At 40.5% G+C, this 20,794-nt stretch overlaps 1 protein-coding gene across 8 annotated transcripts in view; it reads right to left on the reverse strand.

Annotated features, from left to right (window-relative positions):
- Window positions 1-4,308: 4,308 nt before the first annotated feature.
- KIAA1210 (KIAA1210 ortholog) overlaps window positions 4,309-20,794 on the reverse strand; it is a 60,692-nt gene continuing 44,206 nt past the window's right edge. For all 8 annotated transcript variants that reach the window (XM_056359740.1, XM_056359731.1, XM_056359738.1 and 5 more), the window contains 7 exons: window positions 19,894-19,959; window positions 15,853-16,065; window positions 14,638-14,740; window positions 11,948-13,540; window positions 11,039-11,190; window positions 10,252-10,357; window positions 4,309-6,531 (listed from right to left, as the gene is read on the reverse strand). In XM_056359740.1, coding sequence (XP_056215715.1) covers window positions 6,359-6,531; window positions 10,252-10,357; window positions 11,039-11,190; window positions 11,948-13,540; window positions 14,638-14,740; window positions 15,853-16,065; window positions 19,894-19,959 — 2,406 coding nt within the window. In that variant the 3' untranslated portion in view covers window positions 4,309-6,358. The remainder of the gene's footprint in view (window positions 6,532-10,251; window positions 10,358-11,038; window positions 11,191-11,947; window positions 13,541-14,637; window positions 14,741-15,852; window positions 16,066-19,893; window positions 19,960-20,794) is intronic.

A 20,794-nucleotide genomic window follows, 5' to 3' on the forward strand; every position in this document is an offset into this window, starting at 1 on the left:
TCCTTTCATGCAGGTACAGATCAGCTTATTCATCTTTGTGTGATGGCAAACTCCCTTTGCCAATCTAATCTATCTACTAAAACAGATCCGTATTTCTCCTCTTTGAAATATGTATGATTCAGGATCCAAACTGAGTAAACACCTTGTGTCTAAAACACAGCCCTAGTTTAATGTAGCTACATCCTAATTTGTACATCTAGCTGTAACAGACAAGTCACTTTATTTACTCCTATATGAATAAAACATATATCCACAGCTCATGAAGTCCAGCGAGGTTATTACATCCCACATGCACAACTGGTAAAATGCTGCACCTTTGGGAGCATGTCACCCCTCCGCCGCTTCTCAGTGATGCCACTTTACTCCATTTGCCCACGTCACCAGTGACGTAGGTATTTAGCACAGCAGGAACGATGCACTTGCTAGGAGCCAGCCAGCAACATCCTCTGCTTTGTTAGTTCTCAACCGGTGCAGATGACATCGTTAGGGAAGGCTGCTGCCTGTAATTTAAACTCTATGGAAACAAAACACAGCCCCAGGACTTCAAGCCTTTCCCACACATTGCCGCAGTTGCTACAATGAATTTACTGTGTAACTTGGAAAAAGTTACCTCAATGCCACAGAAACATAGTCCTGAGCAACGTGGAAAGCTTCTAATTTTAAAACAGTCAACCTCACCCTTCTGTGTTGGAAAAATACCTGTAAATCAGAACTGATTTGGAGCCAGAATGGTATCGTAGGGAAAATGTAATGAAGTATTAGCTTAACAAAGCAGGGTAGTGTTGCCAGTATAGATAGGTTTGTTATCTTGGATTTGTCAGCTTTTCATCAGATTTCTGTAAAATATGGCTGACTACAAAACATGTTAAGTAAAAAATTGGTTTGATCTCATAAATGAAAAGTAAGAATGCTTAGGGAGAGAAGTAATGTGTTTTTTTAACAGGACTACTCTGAGGAAGATAGAAGAAAGGCTGGAACGAGAGCTTCAGGTACTAACCAACCTCTTCTATTTAGGTTTATTTATGTAAATTAATCCCTTCTTACTACCTTTTTATTTCTACAGCATACAAAATTGTACCAATTACATGCTCCACACCTCAGCCATTTTCATACCTGTTTCTTGTTTAGTGACTAACTTGGTTTACAGATCAGTCTAAGAACTGACAGTTACTAACCCTGTTTAGATAATCTGCCTCTAGCTTTTTCTTCTTTCAACTGCCTCTGAAAAATAAATAGCTATTAAAATAACTTATTTGTAAATCTCTCCTAACACAAAAAGAATCATAATAGCATCTCACATTTTCCATAGTCAATAATCTGTCCCTCAAATCAGGGAAAGCTGCTAAACTTTGGCTTAGCTCCCTTCTGAGAAGCTGCAATTTTAACACACAGATCACACAGCAGTTCCATTTAAAGTGCTGCACTGCTGTGGACTTGACCAGCAGGTCACAGCATGCTTTGATTTGCAGTGCAGTCAAGGTGCTCACCTGCTTAATGTGGTTCAGAATAAGGCATGAGGTCTGGTAACAAAGCATTGCCTTTCCTGGACCACATTAAGTGGAAATGTATGGACTGCATCAAATGAAAGGGAAAAAAAAGGAAAAGAATTAAAAAAAAAAAAGAAAGAAAGAAAGAAAGAAAAAAAACCCCACTGGGATAGCTGTGGGTATCTCTGATGTATTTCCATTCATTTATAAGAACATAAATGAAGAGGTTCACTACTTAAAGGCCCTTTTTAATACCTTTCCTTGGGCTCAGACATCCCACTACAGAAGAGTAATTTGAATTGTAGCTTCCCACTCCAAGCCTTTTGTGTTTCAACTTGAACTGTCATTTTTCCCTAGTCATTCACCTTGATCCAGCCATGATCCTTCATCCATCCAGCTGGAAATACCTGAGCAACCTTTTTGTTCTGGGCAGATGCATGGGTTTGTGTTCCAAATTCAGAATTTACTGTTTATTTCACCTGCCTACTTCCATAAAAGACATTAAAAAATATTTTCAATGAAAAACAGAGGTTTCAGTCAACCTCTGCAACAATAACTAACCTACACCGTAACAACAATAGCCTGTAACAAATATTGGCACTTTGGGTACAATCCTTCCTGACAGCATGTAAGAGAGAGAATGCAACAACTACAGCCAGGAAGAAATCAAGATCAAAATCCTAAACAGATGCTCAGATTCCCCCAATACAAAAGGTTCCGCATCATAATTACTAACATTTGGGTGACAGTTGAGAAGACAAGATTGTCAAATCTCATAACCAGGATAAATCTCTAACAAAAAGGTAGGCAGGCTAACACACACTAGAGGGAAAGACAGAGAGAGAGATGTTTGCCTTATTTATTAGGCTGCTAATCACATCTCTTATTACCAGTATCCTTCAGATGTATCACCTTCCAGTAGCAGTTCTTATGGACAAAGTATCTTCACAGGCTAGTATCTTTCCTGTATTGATCTCAAAAGCACTTAACAGAGCAGGTGGCACAAGCTCAGGAATTACAGCTTTTATAAGCTGAGAACTTCTACTGTAATACTTCCAAAAAACCTGCATTTAAGGCTACAACACTTAAAAAGACATGATGTAATACTAGTTAGAGGGGCCCCTCTCTATCCAAACCTTCTAACACAGAAAGGGCTAATGTTTAGTGTTTGAGTATGGTTCGTTTCCCTCACTGTTCTAACACTTTCCTTCTAAGTACAGTAATTGAAATAAGTATTGGTTCCTCAGTTTTATATCTGAATTTTAGAATATATTCTTTGAGGTATTTAAGGAGATGTGTACACAAGATCCTCGTAATAAAAGTGTTGTCAGAGTTGTGCTAGAGCAGAAGTGTGTAGCTGTGGAATTTTTGAGGGTTTTTTCCCCTCTTTGAAACTGACTCATTCCCTCTTGTCCACAAACCCTCTTAATTACAAGTACATTCTCAGCTGGATAATAACCTAACAGATTGTCTTTTAGCCCAAGTCTTTACAGCTCACTGTTACAGCAAAAGGAACCTTCGTAGTCTACAGCTAGGTGCACGTCAAATTGCTGTTTGTCTCTAATCTCTTCTGTAAAATCATCAGATTCTACAGCTGGCTGGGATGAAGATCAACCTCTAGCCGGGCAGCAGTTGTTCTAAGCAGTAGAGCTGAAATGCCAAACTGCAGTGCTCTTTTTAGACAGGTTCATACATCTCCCCACATGGCCCCACTGCAGGACTGCACTCATCATGTAATCTACCTTTCCCCATCATTGTCATCTCCAGTTCTCAGGGGCTTCTTGTAACAATAAGGTAAAAGTTTTTTTTCCCATACTTTATAGCTCCATCAAATCACAAACAGAAATACTCCTCTCTTTCAGACCTCTCTGCATTAATGGAAAAATGCTCAATTCTCTGCATTAATGAAAACCTCCATCCTCCTTACTGTAACAGCGCACATGTAAATGCACACTGAAATCTGCTTTCTGGAACACTGAGAACGCAGGGGTTCTGCGCTCCCCGAGGACGGCACTGGCACCCTCTGCTGTCACACAGCAGCACCAAAGTCAGCTGAAACCCGTCGCTGTACTGTGCACAAGGAATTTCAGGGACAGCTTTCTACATCCTCCGCTAAAGATCCTGAGCCATAAAATCTCACAGTGACATTCTGCGATGAACTCTGCACTTCAAGACAGCTTATTTTCAAAGACAGCGGCTGTGTCTAGAAATAATCACCCAAAATGAGCTTATTATATTAGTTATTTACACTGACCAAACACCTAAAAACTCCACTAGGAGAACAGGAAATTAATGCCACGCTAACAAAGCTACCAACTTCTATAAATACATCAATAATTCACTAATATTTCAATGTTTATGTTAAAACCCATCTTCTAAACTCTTGTGATCATATGAGACGGTTTTGATTTTTTTCTCTACATGCTTTTTGTTCTTAGTTGCAGAGAAAAACTTGAAAACATTAATTTCTGAAATCCAGAAGGCAAATAAGTTCCAACTGTAACATCACATGATTCTCATGTGGTTTTCTTCTTTTTTAAAGCAACCCCAAAATGTCTTACAGCAGCTGGTTAGCAATACCAAAACACATTCAAACAAGGCTTCCTGCGACCAGAAGTGCTAACCTTCAAGTCAACCTTGTACTGAAGGAGCAGTAACTCCAGAACACAAGGAGAGCCATCAGCACTCTGGTGATGCTTTATACTTTTAAATAGCTAGTTTTAGAAAAGTTCATTAGTCTGACCAGCTGTGTTGATCAGTCCTAGGCCACACAAAATCCTCTCAAAACAAGATCTATGCAGTATATCTGTATATAGAGTCCACATTGACCAAAGACCTCTCTTTATTTTTTCCTTCATGAATGAGGGCCATCTATCACTCTTCCCAGGAATTATAACATCATCACTAACAACAGCATTTAATCATAAAACAAATAAGGGAATGGAATACAAAACAGGTTCCTTCAAGACAAGGATTACAAAAACATATATACATACCAAACATAAAAGACAGAAACAATATTAAGATCAAAAGCCAACACAAGGAAAGAGAGATTATAGTATCATTTGCAGTACTTTGGGTGAAGGATCACAATCCACACTAATAAAAAGAGGAGAGTTTGCTGAATATAGAAATCGCAGGTATTTTACACCAGGTCAGTAAGCTTGTGATGGGACAGCAGCTGTACAAAACTTCAGGAATCAAAGCTGAGTATGTTCATTTACATTACACTTAAAAGTTTCAGAGAAATACAAATGTTTTGGTTCTTTGTAAGAGAAGATATGCTTCCTAAGAGAGAGAAAAGCAAGTAGTAAAACAGGCGTGAATTACCAAGCCAATGTGAAACTCTTACTCTTTCTGGTGTTAGTATAAAATACACAGCATCTCTAGCTTCAGTCAGCCTACTTGGGTGAGTAAGTCTTCACCTATATTTAAAAAAAATCACAGTCTAGGTCCTAATAAATACTGTTTTCAAATTGCAAGAGCTACATGTTAAATACAGGCCAAGACTGGAAGATTAAAGTTTTGCTTCAGCTGACCTGAAACCAAATTTTTTATTTTGTAGTTAATTCTACCAACAGGTAATATTTTCCTTAAAAATACCTACCAACTTTTCAGCTAAAAACTGTCCAACAGCCAAGTCAGCCTTCAAATTTTGCACTGACTGTAAACAAAAACTACATAAATGTACAATGCTGCCGAAACTGAAAAGGACCGGTAAGCACCGCTGCCACTTAACCCACTAACATAATTTTACAAAGCTTCTTTTTCAAATGACTGCTTCCTTCAAAATCAACAGCACAACTTCCATCAACTTAAGTGACTGCAATGCCAGGCCCTGAGAGAAAAATCCCTTCCCAGCTGCACATTCTTAGACCAATATTGAGTTACTGGTTAAAGACTGATGCAGCAAGGAGGAAAGCAGATGCCCCTTTTATCACTAGTATTAATACAACTGACTAAACCCATATCCACATGAACACGGAGAGTAGAGTGGCACTTGCTGAAAACAAGATGCCATCTTTTAGGTAGCCAACAGTTCCCATCCCCAACATCTCTTTAAGAGAGACAATTGGCTGAGGAATCTCACAAATAAAAAATCACCATTTGCCATAATTAAATAAGGGTTGGGGTTTTAGGGTTTTTTTGGTAGAATGGCCAAATTATCCCAGATTTCAAAAGGTGTAACCAAAAGCATAGAATATGCTAGAGTGTGGTGATTTTCCAGTGCATGGGAGAGAACAGGTGTGGTTCTGGGCCATTCCAGCTGGCATCAATGAGCAAAGCACAAGACCCACAGTGTTGTGACTTCAAAACATCCAGGAACCCGAATTCCTCCAACTCCTACTGCTGTTCAGATCTTATAGCTATCAAAAACCAGATCCATTAGCAATCAGAAGCAAAGTCAGACTGCCCATCCCAGAGCATTAAAGAAGCATGATGATACCAATGCCCACAAGTCATGACGTGTCAGTGCCCAGCATTGTATCTATTCTATAGCAAACATTAATTTCTTAGCCAAAATCACATTGCACAAAATACTGTATAGTCTGTGGAAACTTTAAAAACATATTCTGCAAGGGAAACGTTTCAAAAGCCTGAAGCATGTCTTCTTAGAACATCACTGTCAGATGTGTAAAGATATAACAAATTCATCAAGTTTTCCTAGCATTTGGTAGTAGGAAATGCTCAGCTTCCTAATACTTCCAATTAAGCCTGTGATGGCATTTCTTCATTATGTATTTACATACAACAGTCCGATCAAAAGTTTTAAGGCTCTTATTTCTCAAAAAAATGGTCACAGTAAATAAGAGATTAAATGGAGTTAACACAGCTATTGGCAACACAAAGACGGATGCTCATGTCATTTGCTATTGTACAATCTGGGGCATTTCACTCCATGCTTTGGCTTTCTTCTTGGCCAGGGATAGCCATGGTGGTTCAGCAGGGCTGCATGGTGTCATTGGCAGGTTAGAGGAGTGTCTGGCTTCCTTTTCAACAGCAGGAATCACAGATGCTTCCTGAGCAATGGGTCCAACTTTACCTGCCAAGAACAAGATATCCATCACTCATCAGAAGCCTAGAGAGTTAAGAACTCAACGTCTGCCAATAGTATTTCCTTCTCTCTAAAGCAATTGTTATACAGCCTGGAATATTTGTGACTCAAAAATAAGTCAGAGGAGTTGTTAAACTGGGTATTGCTAGCACTATCTGGTCCAGCTACAGTAACAGCAAGGACTAGCTATTGCAATGGAAGAACTGATACTGAACTGTTAGTGAATAATCTGCCCATAGAAGAATCTTCTTGGTCCCAACAGCAAGTGTCTAAGCCCTGATAAACGAAGAAGTTCTTCAAAATTCTTCAAGCATGTGGAGACTATAGCCCCAGGTATTTTTATCATTCATATTCTTGGCTAACACATTTCTTAATCTTTTCAAACTCTTAATTTCCATGACAGTGCACAGCAAGGAGTTCCACAGGCTTATTCTGCTCTGTGAGTGCAAGAAAGTCTAGAAATAAGACTCCTGAGTATGCAGGAAAATGGAAACAAAATATCTGCAGGGAAAATATCACCCCAGGCTTGCTTCAGGGTTGAAAGTGACTGGTATATGTTTTTCAACACTGAGAAGTCTTAAGGATTCTTTTTTTTTTTTTCAGTCTTCACTGTTGGCACAAATATTGCTCCAGCAATATCATTAAAAACTAGGTAGGGATCAAACCAGTACTTTATGCTCTTGGGCTTGTAAGCCAAGAAGGTGGGATTCTGGCGCGGCTAGGCGTTCCTCTTCATGTAGCCTAACACAAGCCTGACATTCTCACAAAGGATGGAGGAATACAGGTAACACTCCTTGTATGGCTTTGAGTTACTATTTAGAAAAGGCCTCCTCCATCCACCTTGTTTGAAAATTTTCAAGATTAATGGCTTCAAACAGACAGCCTGGAACAGGGCTTCAGAGAATGCAGCTCTGAACAGACGCAGCTCTCATTTCTGAAGACATGGTTCACAAGTCTTTCAATGTCATGCTCTCTTCATCCATTTCAACCCAGGCAGTACTTCATCTCTGCGTCTAAGTCAAACGGAGAAAATTCACGCTTTTTCTCATACTTGATTACTCTGTGTGTGGCATGTGGCAGGCACGATGCGGCTACTGTGCTCCAGCACAAGAACAGAGGCCACATGGGGACTTAAGCAATGTTAAGTACAAGAAGCTTGATCTTGCTTGCACTGAATTCAATAGAAAATGTCCATTAGTTCCATCAGTGAAACTCCTGAGCAAAGTCAAAGAAGTTTCTTATCTCCACTCAGGAGGTCTCTGGTCTTTAAAAACCCTGGCTCATTGGTAGTTCTTGCAGGAGGCAAGCTATACTTAGGAATACTGTAGAAAGTATCAAATTCATTAAAAACAGGGTGCAGCTCTACGTACACAGGTCATTTTTCAGAAGTACCTAAGAATTTAAGTGTTGCTGAAATTTTTGTTTTCAAAATTAATTTTAATGTTTTGGGAGACTTCCTTCTTTATAATAAACAAAAGCAACAATAAAGACCTTTGCATGCTCTCAACAGCACAAGGTAAAAACGAAACCTGAAAATGGTGGCTCATGCCTATTTGAGGGAAGATAGGTTCTGGAACAAACCCACCATTCTTAGGATGAAGTGGGAGAGAGAAAAGGCAAGCCAAGTAATCTTTCCTTGGTTATGACATGGTCTGCCACACAGCAGTAACAAAACAGTCACAGTCAGTGAAGTAAGAATCTGATTGCTTGGAATTCTCTTCTAAACTTAGCTGACCTTGAGCTGTCCTGGCTCTTGCAGTTGTGTGCAGGATGTATGTATTGCACAGAAACCTCAACCGTCCGTCAAGAAAACCACTAACAGTTAACGTAAGCCAAAAAGCACGATCCAAATTACTAACTCTTTTGGATACTAAACCTACATCCTTTCCACCACCAGCATCTTCAGCTAGACAAATGGCTGGTTGTGCTAATGGGAACCAAACCAGAGAAGAGGAGAGTTTACATTTGGGGTTCCCAATTTTCTACTTCTGTGCTTACAGTGCTGAACATTTCCTAAACAATAGGGCATGGCTTTCTGAGCAGTAGAGAAGCAGTGTTTTCCTTAACCATCAGCACTGGTCAGAGCTCTTTGTGATATTCAAGGAGTGGAAGACTACAATATGACTAAAAATGCTATCCCTGGAGGGGAGGAAACAGTCATTGGATGTCAGGAAACCAGGCCAATTCTTGGGAAGAGGTGATGCAGGAAAAACTGTAATTCTGCTGCAAGGACTGCAAGTGGTGTAAGTTCTAGTAAACAAGTAGCAAAGTACTTTGCAGAGTTCTGAATTTTAACTGAAGGCTGCTGGGATTCCAAGGTTTAGATGATTTCAACACACAGAAATCCAGTCTGCTTGTGCCAGCATTTCAAAGGAAGACCTTCTAATCTGAGCAAAAAATCTCAGACTCTTTACATTTCATCTCTCACTTTGTACCTAAAACCGTAAGACAAAGCTGGCCTGTAACAGAATCCTTTTAAAAAACTATTGTATCTTAATCACACACACAGTTAGCTGGCAACTGACATCAGAGCCTCTGTGTTGGTGCACATCTTCAGCTGGTCAGCTACCTGTAGTAAGGGAGAAATCCTATTTTGTAGGACCCGTAGATTCAAAACTGGATAACATCTCTCTAAACAGCTACCATAGGGAGCAGGCACAGAGGTAACCCTAATATCTCTAATATAACATTTCTGGATGCTGGTGCATTATAAGGGCAAAGTGGCCAGGTGCATGCACTCTCTCTAGACAGTATCTCTTACTGACAGTGTCAGCAACCTGAAACAGAAAAGCCACTGCTCTGACACAATGGGGCATTTCTTATCTTCTTAGGCAGTATCTGAAATCAATAGCTTTCAGCTAGCACAATATGCTTTTAGAGCTAAAGAACCAGCTTATCTATATCTAGCTGGAGCGTGTCTCTGAGGTTTGGCACCACACTGAGTAAGCAGGGAGGGATATGCTGCAGCCCAGCAGTAGCCTTGGAAGAGGTATGTGAGTCACGATGTCTGAGTCACACTCTCCCGCGGCATCTGTCTTACAGAGAATCACAGCTGAGAAACACAGCTAACAGGCAGGAGAGGGGCCATCCAGCCTCTGTGCTCACCTGAGGGGGGAACTGTCTCTGCCTACATTATTCTTGATACATGTTTATCTATTAAACACATCCCACAATGGCAACTGAACACGCTCTGCAGGCAACCTACGCTATTCTGCGCTTCACCACTTTTATTGTTGGAAAGTATTTCCTAATGTTGAAGCTAAACCTCCCTGGGTGCATTTTAAGCTCACGCAGGCCATAAAGACTAGTCTTGTCCCGTGCAGCAAATGAAGCTGTCTTCTCTAAACTCCACTCCCATCAGTAATTCCTGGCTGACTAGAGGTCTAGAAGACCTGACCTTTTTTGCTGCTCTCTTCTGGACTCTTTCCAACTTCAACCACTATTCTTTAGTACTGACCTTTGCCAGTAATAAATAACCATACAATTTATATGTCATTCCACGAACTGGCAGTGGAGATAAAAGTTCCTCACTTGCTTCCTCTGTTAAGTAAGCAAGCCAAAGCGTTGACTTATATGCAAACTATAGTCTGAACAAGCTTTACATACAGTATGCTGATTATCAAAAAAGTAGTTATCTCCCCCTCCATTACCTGTCACCCACACCACTTAGTGGTGTAAACTATGTAAAGATACAAAGAAAGAGAGTACCTGCTGCAGCAGACACAGTGGTCTTTGTCTGCGTTTTTCTGTCCTGAGAGTTCAAGCTGGAAGGCATATTCTTCTTCAATACGTTCTCACTAGCACAGATCCCTTGCTACAAAAGGAGGAGAGAAAATAATGCAACTAAGAAACCCGCTGGCCACTGGCACTCATAAAGCTCCCCCTGGCAACATCTCTAAGCCTGACTGTGGAAATGCAGCAAGAGCCAGACCAGGGTGGCTGGGGACATCCTGTGGGAGAGACGGAGAAGGCAAGAAGGATGACAGCTGCTACAAATACAGGGTTACTTCACGTGCAGGCAAGATATCTTTCTCTCTTACAGACAGAGAATTGAGGAACTTGCCCAAGCTGCACAAAAAACTTGTGCAAGTGTGAGTGGAAAAGTCAAACTTTCAGTACACAGTCTCCAAAGCATAGCAGAGAATGCAGCCTATAGGTCACTAATATTGAGGAAGCTAATGCAATTCAAAGTAGCTCTTGGGCTACAAAAGTACATTCTGGGCAATAGGCAAGCTCTGAAAAGGTTCAGGTTTGAGTAGTGCAAAGGAACATATAGGAAGATCCAGCTCTGAAACTAATCACTGTGACAGCGTACATGTGTTTGCTCACTTGCATCATTTCTGTCTCAATACATCTGAGAGGCCAGTCTTTAAAACCTCTCTCCAAATAGTGCTCACAATATACCTCCCATGAAGATGATACTGAGTGGTTTGCAAAAGTACCCAGGCAATCTGGTGCACGATTCACAGCCATGCAAAATTACTTGGTACTCTACCTCCTCTTGATCCACTTTGGTCATAGCTTTGTCTTCAGCTTTATGTTCTTTGGCAAGAGGGTGATCCTGGAAACCCTTTTGTTTTAGTTTTGCCATGGAGACCCAAGCTGGTTCAGAGGAAGCTGTTTCCAAATGTGGAGAGGAGACTTTTTCTACAAAAGAAGCATTTTTGAAGTAAAGAAGGGATTTTTAGGTCAAGTCCGTCTAAAGCTAGTGTTTTTTGTTTTAAATCCTTCAGCATCTGTAATACCCTTTGAACACTGCGGAGATAAAATTACCTTCCCTGATGATTTTGTCCTTGGCAATAACTGTTTTCTGTTTATTCTGGAGTTTTTGACCTGACTCTGCTTCCGTTTAAGTCAATGGCAAAACTCCCACAGAGACCACTGTGAACCGGATTTTGCCTTTGAAACAACATCCTTACATTGCAGATTAAATGAGCGTGATAACCATTATTTTTTCATGTAGGCCGTTAAATACAGGCTGCCTTTTCACTTTTTAAATATTTTAAATGAAGTGACTGTAGAAAAAAATCACACCTAATGCAACTCCTAGTTAAGGTTTTAGCTGCTGCAGTCTGGAAAATTAACTACAAAACAGCAGCAAGTTTTAAAAAGCTGTGTTAAAACTCCAACTATATGTGCAAGTAGGTCACACCAGAAATCTTTCAGAGGCCCTTAAGCTATTACTCTGTTGTTATTCTTGCTGGAACACACCCTTCATTAAGATAAGTCAAGAATTCTCTTGACTGGCCAAGTCATCAAGCCAATTAAATTATAGTGCTGACAAACTCAAGGCTGAATTTGGTCCTTGTCAAGAGGACTTTTATCTTTTGTTTTCCATTCTGCCAAGGTTCTTACATGACCACTGTTATTTACAATGTCTGGGTAAAAATACAGCATAAAATACCTGAAGGTTTATGACCATTTTGCTTCTTTGCCACTTCTTCTGATCTTGTCTTGGGAGAATTTTTGTCTTCTAGGAGATCTGTTTTTTTAACAAACGATTTTGGGCTGATAGGAAAGCACAGAGGTGGCTTCCCAGTGCCCACCAATTTCTGATCCTCTTTAACTGAAGCAGAAGCAGCAACAGGAACAGCTGAGGGGATCAACTTTGGAGATTCCGCACGGCTTTCACTCTGGTATTTGAGTAAAGAAGATGTTCTCCTTAGTCTGACCCCAAATGGGTTTTCAACGTTTTGTGCTTCATGGTCAGCCCACTCCACAGAAGTCAAATGAAAATCACTGTCCTTACAATCTCGATCAAATCTACCCGAGCTGTTTTTTGCCGATTCCTGGATGACTACATCAAAACGTGTGTGTTCTTTCATCATACCTTCAAACAACTCTGGTCTTATAGGGGACGTTGGGGAACTTCTGGTATAGGAATCTTCCTTTGAATTTGAACCCCCTGAAAGAGATCTTTGCCATGCTGGTGCAATGGTAAATCTGACTGGTTTAGCAGAAGCAGTCTTCCGTGGAGTTTTAACATTTTCATCTGAAGATGGACTGTCTTCCACTGTTTTTCTGTGAGAAGCTGTACTGCTTATCTGGTACTCCCTACTGTCATCAGCGGAAGAGATATTACTCTTCAAGCCAGCCAAACTGGAAGAGGCAAGACATCCAATGGAAAGTCTTTCAGAAATATTTGAGGTGTTGGCCTGTTGACTGCCTTGGTTACCCTTCGAAACAGGAACAGTTTCTGCTTTAAAACATACTTCCAATTTACTGGGAGGTAGCATGCAACCTGCTTCCAAGATAAATGCAGCAGTGTCTATTAATCTTTCTGCATTGCCTTTGGATGACTGAAATTCCATTCTTTCACAAGTTTCTTTGTCATTTCTTCTTACTGAGCTGTTTTCAGGCTTCAAAACAGCTACCGTCTTGATGTCAGAAGACTCTGAATCAATTACCACAATCTGTGAAGGGCCTGGCGCAGTACCTGAGACAATGTGGTTGGACTGATTCTCAATAGTACCCAAGCAGGCTTCTACTTTGCCAATAAACAGTAGATCCCCCTTTTCCTGGTCTTTAATGTTTGGGTCCACAGAATTTACTGAGGACCTTTGTGTAACCTCTGCCAATATATCCTTGCCCTCTGTTTCCACACCATTGCTAAACAAGTCAGCTGCTACTATGTCTGGAAACACAACAGCTTCTACTCCAATTTGTTGTGATTCTGGAAATGTAGATACTTCAGTATTGTTGTTTTGCTGATGTAATGTCAATTCATCAGCAGACTCATCTGAACAGTGTGACATTTTTGCACTGTGGTGCTCCTCCATGCTCACTGGAGAAGACTCAGGTTTCAGAAGGGGTGCAGCTGCTTTATAGTGATGGTCCATGCTGGGGAGGCATGTATCCTCTTGCAGCAAAGCACACGAGTCTTCTGCCACAAGTGTGGAATCATGAGAGTCACGGGCAGCATCAGTGGGACTTCTTACACCTTTTGTCTCCATAGGATCACCTCCCTTTGCACAATACCCCACCTGGGCTGATAATCCTATATTAAACACAGGAAAAGAGTGTGCACTTAAAGGTTACCATACAAGCACCATCTGCATCAGTAATTCATTCCAGTTAGTGCAGTCATTTAGCACACGTTCCTCAGGTGTCGGCACCATTGCCTGATAAATAAGGCTGTCGAAAGTGTATTTAGAAATGGGCTGTCCAAGTGAGGAGACTATAAAGGTTTTAGTTCAAACATATCTAATCCCAGGAATGACTGAAAGTTGTTGTCTGCTTAAGTGTACCAAATCAGTTGCTCTTCAGTTCTTTTCTGTGCATACCACTACCTCTAAGACTACCAGCCAGATTTCCCTAGACATTTCTTCATGTGTGCGCCTAGAGCAGCTGTCTAGAATGATCTGGAGGATTTTCTGTATTTCAGCAGAACATCTTAGCATCAGGTAGCTCTTCCTCCTGCAGCTCCAGCAGGGCTGCTGAACATCTGGATAGCTTAGATGTGTCTGCACACACAGTAACTCTGATGTGTGACAGCATCAGGTCCTGAGTCCGCCCTGACAACAAAGTGTCAACATTCCCACTACACTATAGCCTTATCATCAGCCAGTGCATTTGTAATGCAGTGTTAAAGAGAAAAGTCTTCAGTGCTGTTCTGGAGAAATTTCATTCGTTTTTAGAATTTAAAGATACAACTGTGTTACCACTGGCAATTAACTACTATTCACATGATAAGAGGGGAGGTGGCAAAGGAAGATATAGTAAACACAAGCCAATTAAAGTCACCTTACACACATAACAGATATAATGCTGAGGTTAACATTTTTCTGAGTATCACAGAACTCAGATCCCCAGTCAACGAGCTCTAGCCAACTGTGTAGCACACAGGTACTTCTGAACATGCAGCTTTCACCTCATGTATTTTTCAATGCTGCTCTCAAAGCTCACCATTCAGCACCACTGCGTTGAGTGGAGTACATGACTTTTCCATCATAACACTTCAACAGCCAGGACTGGTTTTATGATATAAAACCAAAAGATGCCTAGTTTGAAAGGACTTACAATGCAAATAGGTCCTGTCAGCTTTATAGGGAAGAGTTCACGGACCCAAAGTAGCAATACATAAGTCTTCATTACCTTCCCAATCACTTTTATGCTGGTCATTTGCAAGTAATTCTGTCGAATTTCCCTTCTTTTCTGGAGTTGCAGGAAGACATGCTTCACTTTCCAGCTCTTCCACCTAATGATGTGCAGTAATATCTTTTAATTAAAGAATAATGCACAAAAAATGTATTTTATACACACACATGTTTATGAATACTCAGAACATAGACGCAAAACCCCCATCCTGTAATTTACCAACACTGTGGGTAATGTACTATTTCAGTTAAGAACCTAGAAATCATTCGTGTTTAAAATGTCAAATGCAGCCCACTGATGTCTCTTGAATCTGAAACATTCTGGGATTGACATATTCTGAGTGAACAAGTACATTTTTAAGACATCACCAAAGCTAACTGGTGGCATAGAACAGACCAAGCCATTGAGAAGAGACATTACCACCGCTTCTGGTACCTCTGATTGACTCTCCACAATTAGCTTTTCTTCAGCAGTTGCACCAGCTGCAGCACAAAGAATATCCAGCAAAGATGTCATAAGGCCCAAATTTCAAGGAAACCTCATTCTATATTACTCTCATCCTGAATTCCCCTGTCGCGCTCCTCTCGACCTTTCTCAGGGCAGTGCACTTCTAAGTCCAGGACAGATTTTTGTGCATGATTCTCTGATGGAGAGGTGAACATGCAGTAGAGAAGCATAACTCCTTATTTCTGTTATGCTCCAGATCAATAACCTTTTCAATCTGGTGAACTTCACCTTCACAATGTGTTTCCTAGAAGCCAGGATGAGAAGCATCTCATCCTAATTTCCCACATGCAGAGCCACATTCCTTCCCAAAGTCCTTCAGTCTTTCCTTTGACAAACAAAGAATAAAGTTAAAGCTAATCTGAAATAGTTTGTAGAAATAGATTTAAGCTTATTTAAAACTGAAAACTAGGTTTTCAAACAACAGAAATGCTTTTACAAGTGAAGTGTAACCCACAAACTTTTTGGCTAAATAATGAAAAACCAAAGCTGCACTTTTCTTTAGCTCCCATGATAATGAAGTTTTCTGAGTCTTTCTTTGGTTGGTTGGTTGGTGGATAATAGGTGGTTTCCCATTTTCCAATGGAAGATTAAAAAAAAAAAGTAAAGGAATGTGGACAGGAAAGAAGAAGAAATAAATATTAAAGTAACAGTTAAAAATTCATATCCACTTCCTTCTGCGCAGTGATTCTTCCCCAGAAAACTTACCTGGGGAGTTTGCTGATTCTTGTTGGTAAAGCCCTTCTGTTTCCGTGGGTTTATGGCAATCCTGTGCCTGGCGGCTGAGGTGTCCAGGCAGCCAAGGGGACTGGCAGGGATGGTGAAGTCAACAGGAAGGCAGCTGCTGCCCCGAGAGCTGGGGGCCCCCAGAGTGGCGGAGGATGAAGGACTGATGGGCCTGGAGGAAGCTCCAGAAGGTATCTGTAAAACACAAACACGTCACTATACGTTTTGTTTGGCTTCCCCACATCTCTGAAACAATTCCTTGCCTAGCTCATTCCACTTCAGAAGCCTGAAATGGCTGTATTTCTGGACATAAATCCTCACTTTAAAATGCATGTCTAATGTCGTCTCTGCATAGAAATTACTCAGTTCTGTGTGTTCAGCTGTATGTTACACAAAAGTGAGAAATTCCTGTCTCTGCCTCTCCCACAGTAAGAGCCTCAGCTTGTCCCCCTCCCAGTTCTTAACCGGAAAACCATTTGCAATATATGTATACACCAGCAGGAGACACTGGTGCAGTTTTTATAGCTGCTTTTTCATCCCAACAATGTGACACATTGCAGGAGTACATTATTAAAAAGCCACAAAAGTAGCAGGGATGCTTGCTCCTCATTATCTGTATTTCTAAGAAAGTTACTAAAGCCACTTTGCTCTTTTAATATCCACTCTCCCAGGAAAATCAAATGCTCCTCTCCAACAAGTATCCCAGAACCATCTTCCAGACAGTGATGCGGATCTCACCCTTGCAGCAATGCTGCTCTGGGGATCTAAACAGCAGTAACCTTAAGTTATGCTATGAAAAATAAAGGGTTAACATAATTGTTTGTAGAGGGACCCCTAAACGTGCAGTTTGGTTCGTTGTGTTACTGCTTTCGAAACATAGACCAGACGTTGGAACATTGGCAAAATTTCACAGACATGCCAAACAAGCTTCATTCAGTGTAACGTACCTCCTATTTTGGCTTTGGCCATAAAGCTAGGTGAAACACAGCCATTTAACTGCACTTGGCATTCAGATTTTAGTTTTATTTAGGCTTAGGATATAACACAGCATTTAAAACATGTATGGTGATGAAGTTTTAAATATAATGAAAATATCTTCCTATCTGAGCTACAAAAATTGTCTAGGTACATTGCTTTGTGTTTAAGATAACTAAAAACAATTCCTTTATACTCCATTGAATTTTTTTAGTTCCTAGATCTGAAATAAACCACAACAGAATGTATTATGACAGATACAGACTCTTCTCATGAAAAATTTACATGCTATGAAAGACAGAAAGAAGAACACAGCTAGCAAATAAGCTAATTACTGTTATAATTCTACAAGATTAATGATAAACCTGGAAGGATCATAAGAACTTACAAAAACAGTAACACTGTTACTCATTTCTACATACAAGTTCTTCTGCCTTTCAATTATAAAATGACGGTTGTGCTTATTTAATATAAAAACACCTGCAGCTGAGCTACTGCTGTACACAAACAGCAAATTCCCTACTCCACTGAGGATTCAGGTATTTTTGTCTCTGCACACTGACAGTTGGTAACTTCTCTCAAGGACAGCGCAGCAGACACAAGATTTCCACATCAGTGTTTAAGTGTAAGATAGATTTGGTGTTTGTTGGTTATTGGGCAGATGCAGGAGCCTGCACAAGGAGAATGCTGCAGCTAGGAGACCCATTTCCTGAAAAGTGTTTGTGCCAGCCCCACGAGCTGAGACCCTGTTTTGGTTTTAATCAGTCCTGGTTGAAGATGCCAACAAGGAAGTTAGATTTCCATAAAGGTTATCTGGAAAAGGCAGGGTAATGCTGGCTAATGTCTCTGCGAAGTCACTTGCTGCTTGTTTTGAGTGATAGCCTCACATTTAGCTTTAGATTAGCCAGAAAGTAGGTCTTCATAGATGTGGAAAGCGCTGAGAAGTCACATGCATAACACAGCAGTGTTTCACGCAGAGGTGACAGCAGCATGAAGCTCTTGGAAATCCCAGTGAAGCAGCACAGGGAAAAGAAATGAATTAACCATCATCTCAGCAAGATCCATGCAATGGTAAAATGTAAACTACTACACTGTGTGTAACTTCAGATTGCTTAGGCTCAAATCCTCTTTTTTCTTTACTATATTCCTGTACAACACTGTTAAATGGAATAACTGGTGTAGATTTCTTGGCGCTTTTCACAATTGTCCTCATCTTTGGGATGAGATTTTTCAGTTTATAATTTGTGTTCTGCTAGCTCAAATGCTGGTATTACATAGTTTCAAACGCTACTGCAAAAAATGATGATTATTTAGGAAAAGGGTTTTTATTTCATTTAAACATCTTGGCAAGATTTCTGCTAAGCCAGGCTCCTGACTAAGAAAAGTATTTGGGTAAAGGAACATACATGATACTATAAAGAAGCTAGCCAGATTCCTAGTGAGTTTGGAAGAAAAATGAAGACACTTTAAGTGGGGAATCCTGTGCAATACAGAAGAGAGAAAAAAATTTTCTCCTGTCCCTGCCTTTCTTTCTTGTAAGAGATGAGGTTGTAACACTGAAAGGGCTCAAAAGCTTCAGAACTGGATAGAAAAGGGCTTTTTGCACTGTAAGGAAAAACAGAATGTAGGCTTACAAAAATGGAGCATTTTATTCAAAATATAAGACAGGAGATAAGTTAATAAAATGTACATTGAAGTAAAGATAAAATATATAAAAGAAATTACTAAAAATAATTACGTTCCAAGTTACCTAGATCACTTGGGCCTCTAAAGTGGTGTGACTAGTAATCTGCTATGAGGGGGAGACATTGCTTTATCTTTCTATCCCTAAAGGAAAAGATCTAGGAATAACTGAGCGGGAGAGTGTCTGATCTCAACCACAGATAGGAAAGTTGAGCTAGCCTTGCCCAAAGGTTGCTCTCTTCCTTCTCAAAGGCTGGCCAAAGAGAGAGGGAAAGGGAAAGCTTCCTTAGCAGTGGGACTGGCACTAACTGACCCTCAAGGTCCTTCCCTGGCTGCTTAAGACCTTCTTAATCAGGGAGGAATCTTCTACATACCCTGCTACCTCCCCTTTACGTGTGGGCTAGTCTCAGTTTCACAAAGGGTTAGATTTTGTTCTCTCTGGTGAGCTTTTCAAACAGGGATTTTGTATGGAAGACTGCAAAGCTTGGGCTAAAAAGACCTGTAGCTGTTCTGGACCCATAATTATTCCCCTTCTCAGCTCTGTGGCAGATTACCTTGCTAGACAAGGACTATTCCATGAACCAATCAGCTCTACCAGAGCGGCAGCTGCCATTGTCACTGGCATTTGAAGACCTCATTGGCATAACTGTGGTCTGACTTGTCTTTTAGACATTATATTAACACTGGAGAAAGGCAATACAAGCAAATCTTGCAGGCTTGTCTTGAAAGCGTGAGATGGGCAGGAACTAATTAAGCTTCAAGCGGCAGGGACAGACTGTAAATTTTTCCAAGCTGGTCAAGGTTTAGATTGTGTTGGTCTGACAGGAGAACCTGATGCTTCTGATGGTCACTTATCATCCAAAGAAAACTGCAAATTAACACAGACCTTTTCCTGTATAATACATGGTGTCAGAAAGTGCTGATACTGCAATTATTTCCCATGATAAGAGATGCAGCGCATTGCCTACAAGCCACTGCTGATGGGCAGGTGTTTAAATTAGACTACTGCTGTTGTTGGGTATTGGGGCTCTGGGACATGGAAATGGAACTGAAGTGCTTTGCCTTCTTCAATTTTCTGTTGTATAAGTTTACAGATTCATACTGTGTCACAAAGCTGACTATGCTGTTCACACAAACCACCTACCAGTAGATTTCTGCCTCTACCTGGTTCTTATTCAAAACTCTGAGAGAGGTATATTTTCAGTATCATTTGCATCACTCTGGAGTGTTTATGAATTGTTTGCTAGGATACACTGTACCCGGAAGAGATTTAAAAAAAAAATAAAATAAAATTGTACTGGGTCCATACAGACACCACACATGCTGTCTCAGGAAAGTTTATTAGCAGGAAAAGTAGCTATTTACCTGTTCATCTTCACTGTCTGTCCCGCCTAAACTCAAAGAGCTATGACGCTGAACAGGGTTGGAGGACTGTGGGATAAAATAAGGAAGAGGGTAAGTCAAGGAAAGTATCACATTGAATTATCTGGGACTGGATATCCAGTGCTAATTATGAGAAAACACAAAAGGAAAGATAAAGGAAGGGTCACCGAGTCCCTGCCTCATAGAGTAAGTTTCATTTGTTCACCGGGGATCAAACAGAAAGCAGGGGAGCTTTATCTTGCTTATGAGATATGCCATGAAGGTTGACCGCGTGAGGCGATATGTTTTATAAAGTTATTTTGGCTTATTGTTTTAAGATATTCAAATTTACAAATGCTCACATGTTCACTCAAGTCCAAAATCATGCATCTGCTGTGAGAAGGCAATTCTTAAGATAACCCAAACTCCCTCTGAGTCCCACCAAGACCTGTTGTCCTCACTTACAGCATTGTCACTTTCCTGTCAATACAACTAATATTGCCCTAGTTTTGAGCTATTTCATTCTAAAACCAGTAATTGTTTAAGATTCTCTTGCAGTCCCCATTATTTTTGTTTTCCTCACTAGCTTTAAAACACCTAAAAGTTCTTTCCATTTCACAGGTGCAGGAAACTGCCAATCTCTCCAGCTCTTTGAAGCTGGAAAATGGAAAGTTTGTTCGTGCAGCGTAAGTACCTCAGCTTGTTCTCAGACTGGAAGCAGAACAGTCACAGTAACACAACACTCGCCCGTAAATAATTGACTTTTTATGCTTTCTGTCATACAGACCTGCCAGGAAAGACTGCCTTGCCCAAAGGCACTGACAGTTGTCATATCAACTGACTTTCTCTCCTCTTCCCCTAATGATTTAGATCAGAACTGCCCCAGCATTGGTCTACATAAAAG

Source organism: Falco biarmicus, chromosome 14, assembly GCF_023638135.1.
Source record: "Falco biarmicus isolate bFalBia1 chromosome 14, bFalBia1.pri, whole genome shotgun sequence".
Taxonomy (NCBI): Eukaryota; Metazoa; Chordata; class Aves; order Falconiformes; family Falconidae; genus Falco; species Falco biarmicus.